The sequence below is a fragment of the Cyclospora cayetanensis genome, unplaced genomic scaffold, assembly GCF_002999335.1.
Source record: "Cyclospora cayetanensis isolate NF1_C8 unplaced genomic scaffold, CcayRef3 CcayRef3_contig_29, whole genome shotgun sequence".
Taxonomy (NCBI): Eukaryota; Apicomplexa; class Conoidasida; order Eucoccidiorida; family Eimeriidae; genus Cyclospora; species Cyclospora cayetanensis.
In genome coordinates this window covers 135694-157247 of record NW_020312247.1, presented here as the reverse complement: position 1 = coordinate 157247, position 21554 = coordinate 135694, and the positions used below count along the sequence as shown (strand labels likewise).

The following is a 21554-nucleotide window of genomic DNA, read 5'->3' as shown; positions in this document are numbered from 1 at the left end:
CTTCTAGTACAGCTACCAACATTCCTGATGGATACACTGGTTGCGGAAATAGCCGTTGCCCTTCCGTCGCCTCTGCGTCGTGGAGATTTTCGTAAGCTGTTGGGTGAAGGTGGCTGCTCTCCTCGCTGTCAGTCAGTTTCGCCGCTCGCTGCCATTCAGAGGGGCCAGGATTCTTGTGTTCGAAGGCAGGAGAGAGACGACAAAAGCCGCAAACGTGAAAGCCACGGCTGGTCATAGAAGCTGGCGAGACGTCACGGCAGTGGAGAAGTCGTGTGGTCCGCGCTAGTGCAGTGTGCCCTTGCCACCATTCCCTCAAGCAAACGTTAACTGCTGCAGGCCCTCCTTGTGCAGCAGGATACGCTTGGGAAAAGGGCAAGCTTTCTGAATCCCACCCACGCTTGCTGCTACCCTCTCTCCCGTACAGGGAGAGAAATATGGCATCTTAAGTCTACACGATGGCTGAACGCCGTTGTTCTCCGTTTTTTTGTTGAGGTGACATGCCGGCTTTTGCCTAAGTAACGCCTAGTTCGGCGGCTGGCCCGTATTCTACCGGCAGCCACTGCACTACAGGCCGAAGCCCTTTCATCAAGAAAACTAGTAGCGGGAGCCGCAGAGCGGTCTGCTGTGATCGTGTGGGTGAGAATTCTCGTGAGTACCCAGCTCTAAAGAATCGCAGCTCAAGAGTACTCTCTGGCCTTGAACATTCCTAAGATAATGCTCGGTGCAACAAAGACACCGCGTCGAATGCGGCAGAGGCGGCGAACTAGCGCTTGGCCAGTCGGTGAAAGCTGCATTAATTGACCACTGTACGCAGCTGCAGCAGCTATACCCTGACTGCGCATCCCCCGCGAAAGTGTGGCTATAGAGCGTCAGAGCTCGTCGTGAAACGCAGACAGCTCCTCAAGCTCGTCGTGCTCAAGCAACTCCTCTGGCGTCATCGGCCTGATGCCCCGGGTGACCTTCCGGCTAAAAATATCGCCAACACCCTTGTGCAGGAGACTATAATCCTCTTCGAGTTCTTGAAGCTCCTCGCGCTCTAGCCAGAGATGCTCTTCAACGTGGTGCCAGTCGTAGTCGATCCAATCCACCTCCACGAGCTCCTCCGCGCTGAGCGCCTTGCCACTGCTGCTGGCCCCCACACTTGCACTGTGGTCGCTAATGTTGACATAGTCCGCAAATAGCTTTTTCGTAGCGTTCACCGACTGCTGCATCCTGTGGAAGGAGACGGGTGTGACTGCTTCGACGAGCAAAGGATGATAGTCCGCAGGCTTCTCCTGGTGCAGGCCCCTAGCATGCACCAGAGGCACCCGGAGCTGCTTTAGCCACATGCCCAGCAGCATGTCATCCGCAGTTCCATCCGGAGGACAAGTGCACTTCCCGCTTTCGATGCAAGCCACCACCAGCCTCACGGCCTCCCTGTCCAGCGCAATCGATCCCCCCATCGTGCCGTATTCGTATCCCTGAGTCTCGTTCGCCCCAGTGATGCCATATGCATACCGTTCTCCGAGATACAGCGGAGACAGCGCCTCCAACGGCCTGGATCCCCCCCAGCCATACACAGACGAGGCCCCTGTGAGCTGCTCGGGCGAGTACCGGCTGTCACTTGCAGGCGTTGCCTTCTGCATTCCTTCCGCCGTCTGCCCCGTGGCGGCAGCAGCGGCGGCGCGAGCACGCAAGTAGGCCCTTATATCCTGCGCAAGCTTCAAATACGCAGGACTGTACGCCCTGTACCCTTGCTGATCTGCAAGGAGGTTCGCCATGAAGCCCCTTGCCGGAATTGGAGGCTGCAGCGTGAGCGACAACAGATCCATTGCGTGCCTGAAGTTTAAAAGCGTGTCGTCGTCCGTCACGACAAGGAAGCGGCGAGTCTCAGGGGTTCCCAAGAATTCTCTCAAAATGTGCTGCAGCCGCAAACACAAGCCGGCTTTGCCTGCGGGAGCGCCCGCAATCTCTGGGGCCTCTATCCCCCGTTTTGCATCTGCCGTGTCTGAAAAAAAGCGGAGTAACAGGGCCCCATAGACCTCCTCTAGCTGCTTCTGTTCCTCCTTCACCATGTGAGCATGGGCATGGTGGTCTTCCCCCAAGTGCTGTTGTGCTTGCTTCAGCAGCGCCTCTTTAGAAGCCCACAGCCGCCGCAGCAGGGGCAGCCGCGTAGCGTGATTGCCCCCATGTGTCTTGACGGCAACCATAAGGTCCTGACGCAAAGAAGCCAGCTCCCACAGAAAAAGACACCCATCCCTACTCATGCCCATTGCATGCAGAACAGCATACACGTGCACACACATATAGGCATTTCAACAGCGAGGGTTTCAAAGCCCTCTGTAGGGCTGCCACAAGAGGTTGAGCGACCTTCCAACACGAGGCAAAGAGGCGGAACCACACTGGCAACTCGACCCGAAGAGGGCCTTTTAACTACAGCTTAACGGAGGAAGGGGGGAAGCGTAGGAAGAAGACGCAAATCTTCCCCTCCATACTGCGCTTATTAAGACGACAAGGTGCGAGAAGACGTGCCTGAGGGTCCACAATAAAGGCCGGGCGAGTCTTCTCTAACTCTTCCAAAGCTTTCTGGTAGGGTCCCCCCTCAATATCCCTCTCATCGGGAGGAAAGCGGTCGGCAAGCTTTTCCCGCTGTACCTGCGTGCAGTCACGGCACACCCCAGGGGAGAAAAAGCAAATCCCACTACGTAGCAGAGACACGCACAAAGCTTGCTGCACAGCCACGCGAATGTATACAGCGGCCTTTATGCCGCTAGAGTGCCCCTCCCCGCTTACTACAACCGTTCGTTCGCGCTCCGCTGTCTTTGCACCCCTGGCTCCCTGCCTCTTTCTCTCATGCAGTCCTGTGCTAGGCAGCGCCCTAGTACCCAGTGGCCGTTAGTTTGCTCGCTTCAAAGTTGAAGTTAGGGGCATAGTGTGCGGCGTTTACAATGAGTTCTTCATCGAAGTCTATAAGGCCATCAAACATTTGGTGAGAGAGGACCGGGGCATGGCGGGTTCCGCTCGAGTAGGCGGCGCAGCTTTGTTGCAAATCGGCGACAGCCCTTCCTGCCGCTGCCGCTGTTGACTCTGCAGAAGATAGCTCTCGATTGTTGGCGGCAGCAGAGGCCTCGAAGCCTGCGAGCTTCTTGGGCAGCGTGTGAGGCGGGGGATAGACGTTTTGAGCCCTTTCATAGTCCTCCACGAGGGGGGCGGCCGGGCAGAAGAGCTCCGAGTGAAGCAGCTGTAGCTGCTGCGTCTTTTTCAAGTGTACAAACAGCTCATAGACGAAATCTTTCTCGATGCTAACTGCAGGGGGCGTCTCGAGGACGGCAATTTTAAGGGCATCCAATGCCGCTCGAGACCAGAGGGTCCCTGCATCCAGGTGAGGATACACTAGAGAATTTGGGGCCTCAAAATGATGAAGGATGGTGCTTTTCTGATCAGTGAGACCCCAGCCGAGGATAAATGGACCGAGAGACTCTCCCCGCGCCTTGTGCAGTATCTCTCTGAGAAGGGCCTCCAGAACGCCTGGGGTGATTCGGGTGTACGCGGAGCAAACAAAAATAAATTCAACTTGCTGCGGTAGCGTAGCAGCCTCTGCTACGAGCCAGCGGCCCAAAGAGGCAGCCTGCCGACGGTTGGAAGGCGAGGACAGCATGAAGGCCTCATCCCTTAGCTTCACGCGGTCCTGGGGGATACGCAAGGAGAAAAGCAGCTGGTGCAACAGGTTGCTGACTATGTGGGATTCAATAACAGGCTCAAGGTCTATCAGAAAGGCGGTCTTTGTCTGCAGCAGCGGCAAGGAGGCATCGCTGGGTATCATTGTCTGCGGAGGTGGACCTCGTGGGATATCTGATGCAACGCCATTTGCAGCGCTATCATCTGCCCGGGCCGTGCTCCGCTGACGCTGAGATGATGCTATCAGTAGCAACACCACCACCATCAGCAAGGGCTGCGGCAGAAGCCGGCGGAACCAGCACGCCATGTTCGCCAGAAGCGTCCTCGCCTTCGGCCTCAGAGAAAGGGAGGAGCCGCAAAACTAGCACAAGCAGCTTGTCGCAATGAGCTTTTTGCTCTGCTGTAGTGTCTCCAGAGTTGCGTTTTGGCCTGGAGTGCTGTATTTCTGTGACGCTGCTAAGGGTGGTGGTAAACGGGGCCCCGCCAGCTGTCTGCGCTCATGTCTCAATGGCCGGAGTTTGGGCTCCTCTGTAGAAATAGGCGGAAGTTAAGAGTTGTGTTGAGTCTTTTAAATAAAAATACTGGTGATCGTGGTAGAAAAGAAAGCACTGAAATCGACGGACACCTGGAGCCATTTTGTACGCCCACGGGGGCTGTCCGATCAAGTGCCTTAGGAGGGATTTCCCTCGTGCAAAGCGGCTGTCGCCAACGACGAAAGGCCACCAATCCTCAAGGTACGACCTGCAAGCTTTCTGACAGATTCCTTCCTTGTTCTACTGTTCGAAGGGCCAGGGAGGCGAATGCAACGTACCCTGTATTCAGTGGATTGGACGCGCGGATGTTGCGAACACCTTGACTCGAAGACCCCAGAGCCTGAAGGGGATCGTCTGCACATTCACATGTAGAGTTTGCTCAGAAAGCGTTCGTTCAGGGAGCTGTTCATTGTTTTTTGGCCCCCACTCGTTTGGAAACCCATAACGTCAGCCTCTTCATGCAGGTCCGAACACAGTGATGGTCTCCTACTGGTGTGGATTGATGTTTGTATGTGTTTATGTATAGAGCTAGGGGCTCTGGAGAAGGCCGAAAGGGGGAGAGAGGCGCGAAATCAGGGAGTATCTCAAGTATAAGGAATAGGGGGAGAGCCACAGCACGGTGGGTCAGGTCATACCGCAGCGTGCAATGTGCATGAAGCAGAAAGGAGATAGAACCAAGGCTTAGGAACAGAGAGTAACAGGAATAGAGGGCGAGCTGTGGGTAGAAAACCTGGTGCAGTTATTGCTCCCCAGCCAAGGATATTGACTGGTCACTCGGTTGAACTTTTGCCTACAGGTTGTTATGGTGGCTTTCAATCGACAGGGTAGTTTGGGTTTTAAGCTGAACCAAGATGGTTAATTCCTCAATGTGGGAGTTCCAGTGCCCCATGATAATTAGAATATACTTTGAATCATCGCTGCGGCTGGCCAAAGTACCGTTCAAAGCTTCTGCTGCAATTGTCATGGAATACTGAAAATTACAAACAACTGACTAATTGGATTGTCTGTTCGTACATCTTACTTATTGCGGTGTACTTCTAGCTCGATATAAAAAGGCACAATCTTGTGTAAGCGCGTGCTGGGTACTGCATGCAACTAGCTGTTAATATCCCGAGTAAATACAGGGTGAAGCTACGCGCACCGTAGTTGTCCCTCTGCCGCATGCCGGAAACTCTGAGGCACTCAGGCGGAGGAAGATGCAAGCTCTTTTGAAGGACACTAAATGGTTTTCGATTAGGTTTGTATTGAGTTGGGGGTAAATTCCTTCCTAATGAAAAAATTAGATGCATGGTTTTTGGCGTGGTGACCTGCATACTAAACCCCTCTTGGGTGCCAAGCTCCAATAGAGGCAAAGGCAAGAATGTAGAGACAGCATCATTGAAACTGCCTGAGCATAGATCTGAGCTTATAAAGCACCTCGACAATACGAACTGGCAGCTTTAAATAAAATACTGAGATGAAGAAATGTATTTCAGGCAGACCGTGCTTGATGGAAGGATAATTGCCAATAAACGCGAGGACTACCGTCCATGGCAACTACTGTCGTAAAGCGAGCAAGGCTCTAAATTATCCTGCAGGCAGCAAAGCCAAGTCCTGCTTTTCCCTCAACCATGGAGGTTGGCGTATTCTAACAACTTCACTATAAATCTCCATCTGGTGCCTGCTCGCAGCTCAAAAGTCCTATAATCCTGCAATCCTGCTGCTTCCTGACTCTCTACACCGGCCATTCGTGTGCCCACGAAAGTCCGCGAACAATGCAAGGGGTCCTGGTTCTTCTATGGGCGACCAATTACTACAGTTTTGTGACACATCCACCATTTATTGGAAACGATGTAGTAGAAAAGAGTTTTTATTTGTGAGAAAATTGCAAGGGATGGTCTAAGCTATCTGGCTGCGAACGCCTTTTTCTAATTACTCTCTGGTGCATGTTGTACAGCCTGCCAATCTAACAGGGCCTAGTCTCTGGGCACGAAGCATACAGCAAACTGCCGTCTATCGTGATTCTGCGCTTGTCCCTTCGAGCTTTTCGCATGCATCGCGTGCACTAGCAAGTATTTTCCTTGAACCCTTTGGTCCTAAGGGTGGTTGCTTAGTCCGCCGGTCCGGCAGATTCAGGCCCTAATAAGAAAGGATTTCCCCTGGTAGAACAGGCTTGCAGGAGACTCATGGCTTACCGACGTACTGACGTATAATACGACCACTCAGCACAAGGAAATAGGGTGAGTCAATCTATTATTTTTAAGTAGATAGACTGCGGAATAGTGCGGTTTTTGCCCTCTCTCTGCCCCAGTGCCTCAGAATGATAAGCACTGGTCAAGTTTCGGTCAATACGTGGTCGGGCAAATAAGGCAGTTCACACCGCACTACCGAAATTCGGATCCCTATCCGTGATAATAGTTTCCCAGAGTCCATCTGGATGCCGTTCATGAGCTAAGAATTGCTGGGCGACTTTCTTTGCCGTAATGGAGCTGGCGCAAGGGATGTAATGGGCATTTGTTGCTGAGTCCGCCGCTAATGATGTAAATGCTATGCTAACTCTTGATCTCCTACAGCTCAACAATAAGATCCACAGTCGGACTAATTCAGAGGTATTAGAGTAACCGACGGGCCTTGCAAAGGGCGGACTGCAGAAAAATTTTGAGGCTTCAACTGCTGGCTATCTAGGCACGACACAGCAATCACCTCTGCAGCGGTATGCATCGGAAGGCACCAAGACGACTGTGAGAATCCTTTTCCTGAAGTGTGAATCCCAACATGGCCCGAAAGAGCATGATTGAGTGCGTTGCGCAAAGCACCACTGAGGAGCTAAGTCGGAATATGTAAACGACGAAGTTCCCGCATTGTTAAGAACCATAGCATGCCATCCTCAACGTGGTGATGCATCACCCCCTTGTCCTTGTACATTTCCGCAGAAATAAGGAATACATGAACGCCATAAGCATAAAACTTGCCCAATCGCGACACTATCCGTAAATCACCACAGGCAGGAAGGTTTGTGTTCCATAAAGTGAATTGCTGGGGCATCACGAAAGCGCACAGGCGACCAGATTAGTGATGTTCCCAGCGTGCCGCATGAGGTACTCAAACCAGCGAACTGCCCTTAGGCCATCATATCTGGATGCCTCTTCGTAAGGTACATTACATATGGGGGTCAATTTTACAAGAAAAATGAAGTACATAAAAATAGTGCTAAGACTTTCCCACGTCCCATAAACCATGCAGCGTTCTTTTACCCGCACTGGGTACCGCTGCTTCTCGCTAGGTTTACAGAAGTCTCGAATTACATTACGTTGCAGTGCATATGTGGTACTAAAAAGCCTAAATGGCATGTAGATATACTCGATTTTGCAGTGAGGGTGAGAAACAGCATTTTGTGTCTTCCGTCTGTGTGGAATGGGATCAATTAGAAAGCATCGAGGAACTCAAATGTCGAGCTGACTGTTGATCCGCATAGCTTGTCCAGGCAGTTCTCCAGGCATCGCGAATCGTTGCGTTACATTAACTGTGCTCGAAGCCTCTCAGCTAATGCGCATGGGACACCTCTCATCCTTTTTCATCACCAACACCGAGGTACGTTCAAAGTCTGTAGTCGGTTCCTTTACTTAGCCTCTTTTCAGCATCTCCTCCACCCGCGGCTCAGTCTCTCATTCATTTTTGTGATCACTCCGGACACTACAGAGCTAATTACGCGTCTGAACGAAAAATCAGCTTTACGTGGTGCGCTGGAAGACCAGCATACTGGCAATTCGTCATTGTCTTGCACCTCCACTGAGTCCTCTTTGATATTTCGCCTATTTCTGCGGTCCCTCGGCGAAACGCTGGAAATAATCGTAGTCTAAACATTAGCCTGAGAGCCATCAGCACGGGCCACATGCTAAAATGCCTCGTCTACTTGTCTGTTGTGCCGCCAGCTTGAAGACTCTGCCTCACCTTGTTGAGGCACCAACTCTGACACAGTCACCACCGATGAACTGAGCGTTGCTGAGGAGGCCAGAAAGTGTTTACTCCTAACGGTTTCCTGCATGCTCACCTACACACCGCAAAGCTGTGAAAGCATGCATACCTTTTAGTGGGCCACCCTTTGCATACATACGCTTATGCCCTGGTGCAGCTGTCCTGCACAGCTGTTCCGGAATGTTGATGGGACCCAATATAGATATGCAGTCGCAATCAACTGCCGCAGCTTTGGTATTCCTTGCATGCTTCTGCCCATCAGGAAATCTGAGTCTTAGGGAATGTGCCAGCAAGTGAAGGCAGATTGCATTTCTGGGTTGTCCCCCGAAAAGACTGATCCACTGCATATCATTCAATGATACTGACTGCAGTAATTTTTGCCCATGAGTGTGAACTTGTACCAGCGGAAAATCATTCAGCCCATTTGGCGTCCCCAACTGCATTGTTTATCTTGTGCATCCCCTTCACGGCAGCTTAGCCTGAGTAGGGAGGTTTCCGCTTCGCTGATGTCCCTTGTTTGCTTACCGAGCCGTCGGCTTCCGCTGAGCCCACTACCGCTGTTCAACATATTTGGCCTTTTGCATGCGCTTACAGCTTTGATTTATATGGCACAGGTTCCCTCAATGGAAGCACGCGCGTTGCTGGACGGCTGTCTGGAGCTACCTAGGAAGGCAGGTTCCCTGTGGCTGTGTTTTCCTTGTCTACTTTATACTCTCAGCTAGGGCCGGTTGAAATGGTTTCAACACCCGTTAGTTCCAAGCCTCGATTGGTCCTTTTCTTGTCAGCCAAAGACGCAGGAGTTGCCCCCATTTGCTCCTAAAACCTTGAGTCCATCGTTTGTCAAGACCCCAGGGTCGCCTAATAAGTCGCTGCTTCACTACCCATACTGCTGTGGGTTTTTAAAACTATGCCTTCATATTCCTCAAGGTTTTAAATTATTAGGAAATGCCCTGTTAAGCCTTCTTCGTTTTACAAAAGCTTGCTGTTGAGCTGATTTCGGCGAAAAACGATGTCTCAGCGCTTGCATACAAACTTGACATGTGGTACTACCTGCAGGGATCTGACTTTCTTTGCATGAACAGAGTCACTGATAAAGCGCTTTGACTTCACACAGAAATACTGCAAAGAGCGAGCGTTCCTCTTCATAGGGTACAAAGCCAGTTTAATTCTTAACAGGCTGATGTAATGTTGGCGTACTAGCCGATCCTCATGGTTGCCATAGTTTTACGGTCAATTGAAACCTCCTCAACCCATCGATAAGCATTTTATAGGCTGAAAAATCGTGCCTTTCTACTGTCTATGGGGCCACAGCGTTTACATCGGCTTGCAGGCCAGCTTCTGTTGCCCCAGCGCTCGTTGCCCCACTGCCAACTACCATCGCCGAGATATTTTCACCCGGTTATTGCCAACAAAACAATCACGGTACGAAGCCAAAAGTCGGCATGTGAAGACCAGAAAGGTGCTGTTGGGAAGTTCGACATCACACTGCATCCACAGGCAGTGCACGAGCGGGGAGCAGTTACATCGAACCATGTGGTGCTGTCAGCTCTACGTTTCATAAAAGGTTTTTAAATAAAGCAACAGCATTCGAAAAACTTAAAGGGCTACATGGAATGTTCTTCCAGAAGAGAATCTTCCCATACCCGCAGCCCTCGTTTCTGACACATGAGAGAGGGATAGCTAGGGTGCGCGTGTTACACCCTCTCAACACTTCAAGCATTCACAGCTATTGCATATAGTATTTAGCGCAAATAGCATTGGTTCCTATTGTAATGACCTAATAGTATTCTGTAGTTAATACAGATATCCAGATTGCCAGCCAAATATGCGATGCTTCATTAATTGACAGTGAAATTCTAAAAATGTGGCAGCAAGTGTCTACATATAGCCTTTTCCAATAAATTAGGGATAATGCATTGTTTTGGGAAGACAGTATTGTGGCCAAGGAGATTTTTCTGTCTCCGATGCTCGGCTCTCTGCGTCACAATCGCCCCTTCCCTGATCCAGATCGCCTTTCTGTCTCTAGTCAAGGGTCAAAAGAGCTTATAATGCACGCATCACATGAGGAAATCCGTCACTTCCTTCAGAACTGTGAAAGGATGAGCCGTATGTCACTGGTCCATCTGCTGACGTGTTAGGCCTTCTGAACGCTATTTTGGACATGTTAATAATAGAAGGTGCCTAAGATGGTGATTTACGCACTACACATGCATTAATACAGAAGAACTTTGGTGTCAGTGGAACTCCATCTAGAATCTGGACAGTGAGACACTAACCCGCAAATCACCTACAAAATTAATAGAAAGTTATAAAGTGCCCCTCAAATGAAGCTCCCTTCTTTCCGTGCTTCATGAAAGCGGAGAGAGACAGCTACGATGCGCGTTGATGTACCTTTGTCGCACTCTGTGCATTCCTAGCTAGCTGCAAACAGCAACCTACAGCGCACTGGGACAAACATTGAGTATTGTCGTTCTGAAGAAACCCTACGATGTGTCCTGTATGATTTAGGAACAATCAGACCACGCAGTACTCAATTTTACACCAGTTTTGATCAAATATAATTACCGGAATCGTCAGAGATGCTTTATAGCTTTTGGTGTGCTGAACCGTGTCCAGCCACGGGACCTTTCCTGGAGACCCTCTGTTTCCCCAGTTTCGTCCTGCCGAGCTTTGTGCATAATGCTGCCCTACGTCCTTTTAGTTTATAGCGATAAAAGCGTGAGAAAAAACCATAGGCTGGACGCGAAACCTTTTGTTTGGCACAGTGGAATGCACAGCGGGTTGGCTGCCACCGCAACGCCTGTACGGCATCTGCTGTATCATGCAAGGAGCTGCATCACAGGTCAGAGGCGCGAATGTTGGCTGCGGTATTACACAGCCTTCCAGTGGTTCCCTGCCTTTAAGACTTTCTTTGCGTGCCTCTCCTCTGTGTTGTCCCACAAGTCATTGGCTGCCCTCGGTTGCGGCGATCAGTATATAGTGAAACCTAGGCGTACGCGAATGCTACACAGCTTTGGACGCCCTTCGTTGCAGTGTAGGTGCAGCCTTAGTTGCTCAGAGAGTGGGATGCGCTAAGGAACATTTGGTCAGCAATTTAGGTAGGCTAGTAGTTTCATGTGTATGTGCACTGCAGAATCAGAGGTAATGCCAAGTGTCGACCACGCCCTTAAAGCTCGAACGAACATGTCACCTAATGTATAGAGGCAGTTTTCCCAGTCGGAGGTAGCTTTCCCGTCCTTTGCCCTTTGCTCTCTGTATGTATGCTCGCTCTCTCCCTGCTTACCGCACAGCCGCTAAGCAGCTGCTCCTCCAGTAAATAATCTGTAAGCAGAGCAAAATAAATGGCTACGATTTAAGCGCAAAAACTTTACATTTTAACCCTTTCAAAAATCCTCAATCCAGTTTCCCCACAGACGACCCCGGGCCAGGGGGCCCCCCTCTACAGGGCCCCCGAGCAGCGCGTGATTCGCGTTTTCCTCTTCCGGCTAGAAAGGGCATATAATTCGGCGAATTCGTAAATTAAGCAGTTTTGTATGAGCGAAAAGGCTCCGTGTTTTCTAGTGTGCTGCTTGCGAGACTTTCGCGCACGTTTACACTCATGAGACGCGTAAGCAGCACACAAGGAGTCGATTTCCCTCGTAAGATGTGCACGTTTGCTGCAACTCAGGTCTGCATGTAGCTGCATGTGATACTCTCAACGAGCAAGGCGTGCCCCCAGAAGAAGCCTTTGTTCGTGTGCAGCTTGCCAGTCGGTTGCACCGCTCGGGTCTTTCTCACACCATCCTTCTCGCCTTTGAGGAAGCAGCTGCACACTTGCAGCTGCACAAGGCGTCCAGACACCCGGGATGGCTACAGAATCTGCATGGGCCCCCTGCTGACCTGCAGAGGAGACGACCAGCAATTCCTTTCGCCCTAGAGCCAAGCGCAGCGTCAGCACCTACCGCCTCAGCGGTAGTCGCGTTCGGCGTTCTCCCTCCACGCTACAGCAGTTTCTCTAGCCGTATGGTCTCTCTTGGCAGCTGAAAATGAAGTTTGGTGCAAAGTTCCAGAGTTACACCGTGCCTGAGTGGCAAGAGCACTACGTAGATTACCAGTGTTTGAAAGCGCTTCTCAAGCAGCAGAAGAGGCGACTGGCTGCAGTAGATGCTCCCGGATATCTTGCAAAGTTTTTTCCGACTAGATGGCAGTAAGAAGCGGGAAACGAGGGGGGTTACTCGTCCCCCGCAGCGCTTGCCCCTGGTGTGATGGGTTCCGTGGTCTGTGCGCAGATTTTATTATCGCAAGCGGGGAGGGAAGGAGTGGGGAGATGGGATTGGGCTGTTGCCGCTGCATTTTCTACGTCTGCTGGACTGAAGTGCAGCTACTAGCACGTAACGGCAGAACGCATTCCTGGCTTGGTGTTCGTGCGTATTGCAGCCCAAATGCTGACAAGGCGCCTGACAGTGTCGGGATCGCGAGCGGTAAGCCCCTGCCTCGAGGCATGCGCAGCAGCGCCTGCCACTGTGGGGGTTGCTGGGTGTGTTTCTGGTTGTTGCTGCTGCAACCCCCCTGCTCAGGGAGAGCCCGCTAAGCCTCGTTGGTTCCTTAGAACATCGGTATCGTGCCTTCCCATGAAATGTCGTGAACCGCGTTCGAGCAAAAAAGCTGGACGGTTCCACGTTGCGATGCGCGTCTTCCCAACTGTGCGCAGGCCTCCCTTTGCAAGCCGCTGCGAGTGCCTTTGGCAGTGGGGTTGCCGAGGAAAAAACACAACACTCATCGAACGGCAGCGCGCAGAGGCTTGAGATCCTCAAGAATGTCGCCACGACGAATTCGATCCCACTTGCCGGAAGCTACCAAGAGTCCCCTGATGCTGTAAAACAACCGCTCCTGCAGTCTCCGCAGTGGCAGCGAGAGGGCTGTCAGATCGGCGTCACTTCGCCTGCGGAGGGGCAGCAAGGCGGCTCTTCTGCACGCAAGCTTGAGGCGTTGAGAGTCGAGTGCGTAGAGGCCTTTCGCGCTGCTGTGGAGAAAGAAAAGACGAAAGTGGCTGCCTTCTTCAGTAGGACGCGCCATACGCAGAAATCATTTTCCTCCTTTCGCAGACAGCATCCCTCCGCACTCCCTCCCTACCCCCGCTCACACCACACAGCCGCAGCAGAATAGTCTGACTCGAAAAGACGCGAAAGCTGCGTGGTTTTTGCACGTCTGGCAGCTCAGCACAACAGGCAATATGCGCGGGAAGTGTGCACGGTGCGGCCACCTCCTGTTCATTCGCTTCCCTCGCATGCGCATGTAACATACCTGTGTGTGGCCAGAGGACGAGTTAGGCTTCTTGGAAGACAAGCTGCACGCTGTTTCGACGGAACTGAAGGCATTTTCGGCTGCACGGAGGCGGCGAGCTCTCACCAAGAACGCAGAGGGGTCTGCGAGGACTCGCGCCACTTGCCTCGAGAAAACAGCGTCTACGACGCACTCAAAAAGCGGGCTCTCTTCTTCTGCACTGGCGGGGGTGGGAGAGGCGGAAGAAACTGCTCTGAGTAGCCAAGTGAGACTTCGGCCTGAACGTGCTCTCTCGGCGTTAGGGAGGGGAGAAAGGGGGTGGGAAAGAGGGGAAGAAGGGGGGAGGCGGAGGAGAGTCTTCCGCTCTGTTACTTGCCGCACAAGTCTTCCTGTCGCGCATTCAGTCCATGGCGAAGGCAGTGTGCTGCGCAGCACCCCCGCATGCAAAAACTGCCTAATGAGTACTCCGCCTGCCTTTAATGGCCTTCATGACTCACAAGGACCTCTACGGCTCTGCCGTGCATTATAATTACTCGCATTCCCCCCCGTGATAAACATCTCCTAAAACGTCGTCATGCGCTTCGCTTTTCCCGCACGCGCCTCGTTCGCTCTCTATCTCTCTCTCTATATATCTCTCTCTATCTCTATATATCGCTATCTCTATCTATCTCTATCTCTCTCTATCTCTATCTCTCTCTCTCTATATATATCTCTATCTCTATCTCTCAATATATCTCTCTATCTCATTCTCTCTCTCTCTGTACTCTCTCTATCTTTCTTTCTGTCTCTATATCTCTCTCGATCTCTATCTCTATGTCTCTCTATCTCTATCTCTATGTCTCTCTATCTCTATGTCTCTCTATCTCTATGTCTCTCTATCTCTATATATTTCTATATCTCCATCTATTCATCTTTTCTCCATATTGCAGCCGTTGCGTGCTGCCTCAGTGATGCCTGCTTTGCTACCGCCCCCCCCGTAGCACCACTCAAACCACTCAGCATGCGCAGTCTGCCTGCTGCAATCCATGTTTCTGCCTCAAGCCTTCCTACTGCCTGTGCTCGCTGCTGCTGGGAAGAATTCAAATCACCCCAAGGTCAAAAGGCAGTTTCAAAACTGCGGTATGTTTTGGTCTTAGGATGCTGCTTACCTGCGCCGCCTTGAACGCATTCTGCTCCTTTTGCTAGACACGCTGGACAAACTCGAGGTGTACAGACGCTTGAACCTCCTTGCTTTCTGGAAGGCGCTCAAGAAGAGAGACAAGCAGCTGCAACTCAGCAACGGCCAGGCGGCTAAAGACTTCGAGACGATTACAGCCTTCTTTAGCGAACAACTCCGAATCCCCCCCAAGACAAGAGTGAGGCAGCTTCCATTCGAGTTCAACATGGCCCCCTTCTGCTCCTCCTCCTCCATTTTTGTCGAAGGAGCCTTTTCCCAAGTGCACTTGTCTCGTTTCTCACTGTATCCAAAACTTTCTCCGTCTGTCTTCAGCTTCCCCATTGTGCGATGCTCTCTGCTGCTTTTGTGTTTGCCTCTTGCGCGCCTGCTCTCTGTGACTGCCGGATGCGCGTAGACTTTCGTTCTTCTGGTTTCAAGACATCCAGCAGAGTGTCTGGGGCTTGAGCATGTATAATTCGTATGTATTTATGTACGATTGTATGTAGTATGTGCGTGTGTGTGTTGTATTTGTGTATGTATCAGTGTATCTGTGTTTTGTATTTGTGTATGCATTAGTGTATATGTGCGTACATGTGTATGTGTATGTATTTGTGTGTATATGTGTGTACGCATCTGTGTATGTGTATATATGTGTTAGTGTAGATGTGTGTATATTTGTGTATGTATATGTACTTGTGCATGTGTATGAGTATCTATTTGTGTATATATGTGTATACCTGTGTATGTAGAAGTGCATGTGCGTACATTTGAGCATATATGTGTATACCTATGTATATGTGTACATTTGTGTTGATGTGTGTATTGGTGTGCTTTCTTTGCTTTGGCGCAGCGCTCTGCAAGAGCACTGTACCGCCAAGTCGCTGGAGAGGATTCTGAGCTTTCTTTGGATGTGCTGCCTCTGCGGACTGCAGAGGGGCTGTCTGTAGCAGTAAGTTGCACTTCTCTTCGAGGGTCGGGGGCAGTGGTGTTCTTGCCTCTTTTATTGCCTCGCGTTGCGGCTTGTTTTCTTGCAATCGCTCTTAGAGGAGGCAAGAGGAGGGAGGGAGGCTGCTGCTGCTGCCTGAAGGGTTGATTGCTCGCTGAAAGGCCAGTCATCGCAGCCGCATGGGTAGGCGCCGCGCACATGTGGGTGCTGTGTTATCGGTGCAGAACAGCTACTTCCTGCAAGCAGCAAGGGTGTGGTTTCTGGCAGGCTGCCTTGCGGTGCTGCTACTTGTGGCCATTGCGTTGCTGCTCGTTCCAGCATCCCACACAGAAGCCTTCGACTATGACGGCCTAATGACGGTGTTCCCTCTCTTCAGGTATGCGCTGGCTGCGGACCGAGCTTTCTTTGCCTCGTTTTTCTGCCGTCTCTTCTACTTTTGCCGCCTCTCTGCCTCGTTAGCTCTCACCCTTCGTGGGGAGAGTCGGACCAAGAGGCTGCCGCTGTGCGGTGCTTGCGTGGGAATTTAAATGCTCTTTTGCGGTGCTGCGTCTGAGGTCATGCACGACTCCGTCAGGGCTTGAATCGCAGTCCGCCTGTGTCTCGGCAGTGCACTGCTGCGCTCGCAGCGACGGGGAAGCTATCTCTTCTCTGCCTTCCTAGCGGCGGCACTGGTTCTCTTGTTTTTGCAGGCTTGCCTTTGCCTTGTCTTTCCTGTGGTTTGCTACGGCATCCGCGATGGCAGTCATGGAGCGCTACGGCGTCAACTACCGGTCCGTGTTTGGGTGATGTCTCTCTGTCGCACTGGGCAGACGCTAGAAAGTGCATGCCTGTATGCCTGCCTGCATTTGCATGCACATTTACGTGAGCTCTTTGTAAAACGTCGGCTGGCATGCCTTCCTTGTCAGATGCGCAGAGACAGCGGCTTCAGGGGAAACGCAGCAGGGGGGCTTTCGTATGCCGCCTCGTGTTACCGGAAGCGCTTCATGAGCTGGATTTGCAGCAGCTGCGTGCTCTGTGATCGAGGCATCTGAAAGCTGTTTTACGGCCTTCGCAACACGGGGTTTGCTGTGCCTGCACCCCACATACACGCAAAGCCGATGCTCCGTGTGGTCGGGTGTCTTCGCAGCTTCCTCCTGGATCTTGCCCCGAGAGGCAAGGCGTCCAGTATATCTTTTTTCGCAACTGCGGCATTACACTTCGTTGTCACAACTGCAACCTGCGTCCTGTATCTCGCGGATGCCAGACTGCGTCTTATGGGAGGCAGCCAAATGTAAGGCTCGGGGGAAGGGCGTTGCGGAGGTTGCTTTGCCGTCCTTCTTCCCTTGTTGCTGTCTCTACACCTCCCAGCGCAGGTTCCCCCGCAGCAGGCGCCGCTGCAGTCTCCACTAAATCGGCAGCGCGTAAATCCCGCAGCTTGCGTTCAGAGGCGCTGCAACAGCCTCGCACTCTGCCCTTCTGAGGTGGGGGTTCGCGGTTGTGCGATGACTGCATGTAGGCCAGAAGGGCCGCTGCTGCTGTCTCATTTTCCCTCACCCTGCTGTTGCTGTTGCTACTGCTGCAGGTATCACATATATCCACTTGGTTTGCTGCTCCTGCAGCTGCTCCTGCTGCTTATTCCCTCTCGTTCACTTACTTACAGGGCACGGCGGCAAGTCTTGGCGGAGCTCTACACGGTGCTGAAGGCTGGGTAAGCTTCTGCGCGGGAAGCTGCGCTCAAAGATGGCAGTCTTGACTAGGTGTTTCCGCACCCCCTTCTTTGGCTAGGCAAAGCCTCCAAGCTGCCTGGCAGCTGCAGCTGACGGACAGCTGAATTTCTGCTGCTCCTGCTGCCACATGCTCCCGCGTTTTCCCGGATGCTTCGGCTGCTGCTGCGAAAAAAACGGGCTTCCAGTGCTGTTGCTGCTGCTGCAGTGTCTTCGCCGTGAGAGACGTCAAACTTGTAGCCAACATCATCGGGGATGTTCTAACCTCCCTGGCAAAACCCCTAGGAGACCTTCACTACCTCGTCTGCTACTTGAGGCGAGCTGCGCTTGCCGCACCACATATATGCAGATATATATCCATATATGTGTATTCATATATATATAGATACTGCACAGGTTGATTCCAGATGCCTATGCCCTGTATGCAGTCCAGAGCTGCTGCCCTCTCCCTCTCTCCCTCTTCCTCCTTGCGGGAAGGCCACAGTCGTGAGTTTGTCTGCTGCTGGGAGCGTAGCAGCTTAGGGGAGGTAATGCATGCAGCACACTGGTGCACACTGTGTTGCTGCTTCTTCAGCACTGGAATGGATACGAAAAACCCCGCTCAGTGCTACGGTACGCCTCTCTGCCTTCGCCGTAGAGTCTCTTGCAAGGCAAATCACGAAGCAGTCGGCTGTCGCTGCATCTGCCAAGGAACAGCCTGGTTTTTTTTCCTGCATCAGCTTCCTTAGGACGACCTGCGTCGTTTCGCCACGAGATGCAACCGCATCTCATGAAAGATAGCACCCATGGGCTTCCTTCCTTTCATTATCTGCTGCAGGAGACCCCCTAGTACACCCCCTGCTTCTAGGTCTGCCCTTTTATCTGCGTCTCTGCCAGTGCTTCATAAGGTAGGCGGAGGCTCTGCCGATAGCAGGCAACTTCAAACAACTGCAAGCAATTGCATCTCTCTGCGGCTACCGGCAGTGCTGCCACCTATCCAAAAGCCTGCATAGGTTTTCTGCGCGAGTGCAAAAGCTTCCTCCGGTTGCTTTTAAGGCGACAGTGGACAGAGTCTGTTTTTTCTTGTGTTGTCTTTTTCTTCTCTCTCTCTCTCTGAATATATATACATCTCTTTCTCGCGCGCGAGCTGTCTTTCTGAGGTATATTGCAGCTTACATGATCTGCCACAAAAGACTGCGTCTGTGTGGATTTTGTATGTATGTATGTAAAAATGCAGGTTTCGATGCGCAGAGGCGGGCTGTGGATGTATACACTTGATGAACATGGCGAAATACGCTTGCGGCATCCTGGTGTTGATTACTACAAATGCTCCATGGTGCGCGGTGGTTCCTGCATTAAGAAAGCTCTGTACGACGTGCTTTTAGACATGTGCCGATATTTGGTGGTAAAACAAGGTTCTCACATTATCGAAAAGAATCCTGCGCATCCCATACCTGAATAGCGTGACCTCGGCAGCTTCTTCACTTTCCCACCCCTTTCGTGTACTTTTTCTGAATCGTGCTGGCTAAAGGGTGGCCTGCTGCGCTGGCATTCGCGTTCTACTTATTAAGAAAGCACTCGAGTAGGGCACTGCTGGGATAGAGGTGTGAGGCCGAGTAGGTAGACAGGAGCCGTTGTATCGCGAGTCACTGCACGTTTCAGAAGCAGACGAAAGAGCAGCGTGAAAGTGAAGAGGCTGCTGAGGCTGCGCTATTCAGGCGTAGGGCGTGCAGTATGTTTCCGCGTGAATGTGTGCGGCTACGGGTGCGTTGACTGGATAGAAGGAGTCCGCATGCAGGTGCACGGGCGGGATAGTGTTTTTGTACCTACGTCCATGTGACAACTTGTGTTTGCTTGTCTGCAGGCTGGATTGGGGTGTCAGTGTATACGCCATGTGTCTCTTGTGGGTTTTCTCGTACTGCCTCGGGTCCCTCTTCATGCTGTACTGGGATGTGCGGGTGGATTGGGGTCTTTTGCCGACTCCAGATCGCTTTATTCGGTGCGTTCACTCGGCAGACACGAAAGTCTTGTGCAGACGGTGTCGTGTAGTGTATGGCCAGGCCTGCAGAGTCGTCACGAGCTCTTAGAAGGCTGCATGCCGCGAGCATCCCTCTGCGTTGTCTGCTTCTTTCTTGAATGGGGGGTCCAGGAGCAGAGTCCGCGAGACTTGCCTGCAGCCTGAAGACTTCTCTTTGCGGTTCTGTCATCATGAAGCAGAGACTGCAGCAGTGGCTTTCAGGCCGTAGACGTAGAGCGCCGCGCGAGCGAGAAGAGGCAGGGGTGCTCACACTGTTGCTGTCTTGTTGCCTCCTAGAAAACATGCCGCTCTGTGGGATCCTTGTTTTGCTTGCAGCATGCAAGGCCGACTCATGTATCCAGCGTGGATGTACGGTGCAATTGCGGTCACCAACGCGGTAAGGCACTGACTGTCGAGTCTTTCCACCCTCCCCCTTTCCCTCCCGTAGGTGCAGCTGCCAAATGGCGTGCTTCTACAGATGGCAACCAGCAGCACTGCAGCACTGCACAAGGCGGTGCGTCTAGCGAGCGTGGAGAAACTTTGAGGCTCTTCAGCCTTCCAGACGGGGTGTGAGTGTTGGGCACCTCGGTGCTAGGGGCGAACTGGGGGTTGCGCGAGCAGACTGCAGCCCTCTGCGTTGTCTGCTTCTTGCTCGGATGCCATCTGGAGGGGCCTTTGGCGTTGACTTGCCTGCTGCGAGAGTTCGAGAGGCCACTGTTTAGGGATGCATGCACAGCTACCCCTGTGCCTTTGGTCTTTCGTGCAGATGGGGCGCCTCACGTGGGCTATGACCCTAATGCCAATCTCCTTTGTCGGCAACAAAGTGAGGATTGATAAGGGCACTTTACTGACAAAAACGTTCCGCAGCCTTTCTGTCTGTACAATAATCCAGAAAGGAAGGGCGTACTAAGAGAGGAAGGGCCATAGGGGGGGCCCACTACATGTAGGAGGCTTTGCTGCTACCCGGTGAAGCATTCTTCTGGTATCTCTGCTTCTTCGCAGTCCTTAAGCGGCAATTTGGTGTTGTTGTTTATCTCGGTTGTGGAAATCCTGAGGCGCGGAGCGGTGAGGTTGCCTGTCTCTTTGATTAGCGTCGCCGGCTGTATCCTTTTTCTGCGTGGCGTGCCCTTGTTTTACATGCTACGTCCGTGGCCTTTGCTGCAGAAAGAAAAGTTGGCGAATACGGGGGGCTAACATGGGGTGCTATGTATATATATATTATATGTACACATGCTGCAAGGGTTTTGAGTGGGAAGAGCATCTCTCAGATCGAGCTCCTGAGGTGCTGGTTCGCTGTACTGTGCTGTGCTTCAGTGGGTTGTCCTTCGCTTGGAAAATGAGCATGTTAACAATTCCTCCCGCTTCAGGGCCATATTATGGGTGCGTATTACGTACCTGTGTTAGCCTTTTTATCACCTTCTGACCAGCGCATGCAGCTACTTCCGTTCGCCATCGCGAAGAAGGCTAGGATTTAGGACTTTTTTCGCAGCGTCTACCCCGGTAGGGACTGCTGTCTGTTTTCTTTGCTCGCTCCAGGTTCCTCCGCTCCACCAAACACGACTCGAGATGTTGGAGGGAGATCCGCTGATCCAAGCCAACAGCCCGTCATCCTTCGCCCAGACCAAAGGCGCCTCCGCTCGTGGTGGGCAGCAGCATGAGCTCAGCGGCTTTAGTTCAAACGTGTAAGCGCGAGCTTTCTTTGGAGGGAGGAAAAGGCGCAAGATTGCACAGGTAATTGCACGGTGGAAGAAGTTGAAAAGCGCTGTATCTAGACTTTCTAGTTTCGAAGTTAAAACGCCGTGCGCACCAAAACTTCTACAGCACCCAAAGCTGACGACAACACTAGGTTGCTCAAAGCCATCGACAACTGTAGTCAGGAGGCGCAAGGCAACCTCCTTTGGCATACGCGTGTCAAGCCATAGCACTCCTTCATCGGTTGTTCTTAAAGTCCCTTAGTCGTCAAGGGATAGCTGCCTGCCCCTTTTCCAAGTTATTTCTTTCGTTCCCTCTCTTATGTTTGCGCACGATTTATTCCTCCGAGAGCTAGCGCCCCTTCTCCGTGGAGTGGAGCGGCACGTTTTCGAGGATAGCTCCCTCTGAGTTTTACAGGCTCATGGAGGCACCCAGGCGGGTGGATCCTCAGCACCGCTGACAGTCAGCTCATACATGCTTTTTCGTATAAATATAATTCCATAATGACGAGCGCCACACAGCACACACTGGACGCCTTCGGTTGGTCCCTTAGAACCTCAAGCAGCAGCCTTTTTGTGGCAAAACACTTAGGAGCACAGCGAAACGCATTTCCCTGCAGTCACCCCGAGACCCATTTCAGCAAAGTGAGCAATGC

The 21554-nt window shown here is 52.0% G+C and overlaps 2 protein-coding genes across 2 annotated transcripts; one reads left to right on the top strand and one right to left on the bottom strand.

Moving 5' to 3' along the window:
- Window positions 1–869: 869 nt before the first annotated feature.
- Window positions 870–3802, bottom strand: LOC34618200. Its single transcript, XM_026338646.1, has 3 exons — window positions 2927–3802; window positions 2512–2634; window positions 870–2195 (listed from the first exon to the last, which is right to left on the bottom strand). The coding sequence occupies exons 1-3, from the start codon at window positions 3800–3802 to the stop codon at window positions 870–872; spliced, it is 2325 nt and encodes a 774-aa protein (XP_026194431.1).
- Window positions 3803–12169: 8367 nt separating this feature from the next.
- Window positions 12170–20893, top strand: LOC34618199. Its single transcript, XM_026338645.1, has 18 exons — window positions 12170–12330; window positions 12561–12604; window positions 12781–13185; window positions 13442–13671; window positions 15413–15511; window positions 15968–16062; window positions 16198–16278; window positions 16635–16778; window positions 17070–17195; window positions 17420–17543; window positions 17597–17631; window positions 18428–18526; window positions 19055–19189; window positions 19544–19604; window positions 19974–20030; window positions 20210–20272; window positions 20522–20587; window positions 20744–20893. The coding sequence occupies exons 1-18, from the start codon at window positions 12170–12172 to the stop codon at window positions 20891–20893; spliced, it is 2175 nt and encodes a 724-aa protein (XP_026194430.1).
- The last annotated feature ends 661 nt before the right edge of the window (window positions 20894–21554 follow it).

Coding starts and splice junctions, on each gene's coding strand:
- LOC34618200 (XM_026338646.1), bottom strand. CDS start 3,802: ATGATACCCAGCGATGCCTCCTTGCCGCTGCTGCAGACAAAGACCGCC. Junction 2,635..2,926: donor ACTTCGATGAAGAACTCATT/GTAAACGCCGCA, acceptor GACTGCACGCAG/GTACAGCGGGAAAAGCTTGC. Junction 2,196..2,511: donor CCTTTATTGTGGACCCTCAG/GCACGTCTTCTC, acceptor TCTTTGCGTCAG/GACCTTATGGTTGCCGTCAA.
- LOC34618199 (XM_026338645.1), top strand. CDS start 12,170: ATGAAGTTTGGTGCAAAGTTCCAGAGTTACACCGTGCCTGAGTGGCAA. Junction 12,605..12,780: donor CAGTGTCGGGATCGCGAGCG/GTAAGCCCCTGC, acceptor ACCGCGTTCGAG/CAAAAAAGCTGGACGGTTCC. Junction 17,544..17,596: donor TGAGGCGAGCTGCGCTTGCC/GCACCACATATA, acceptor ATATATATATAG/ATACTGCACAGGTTGATTCC.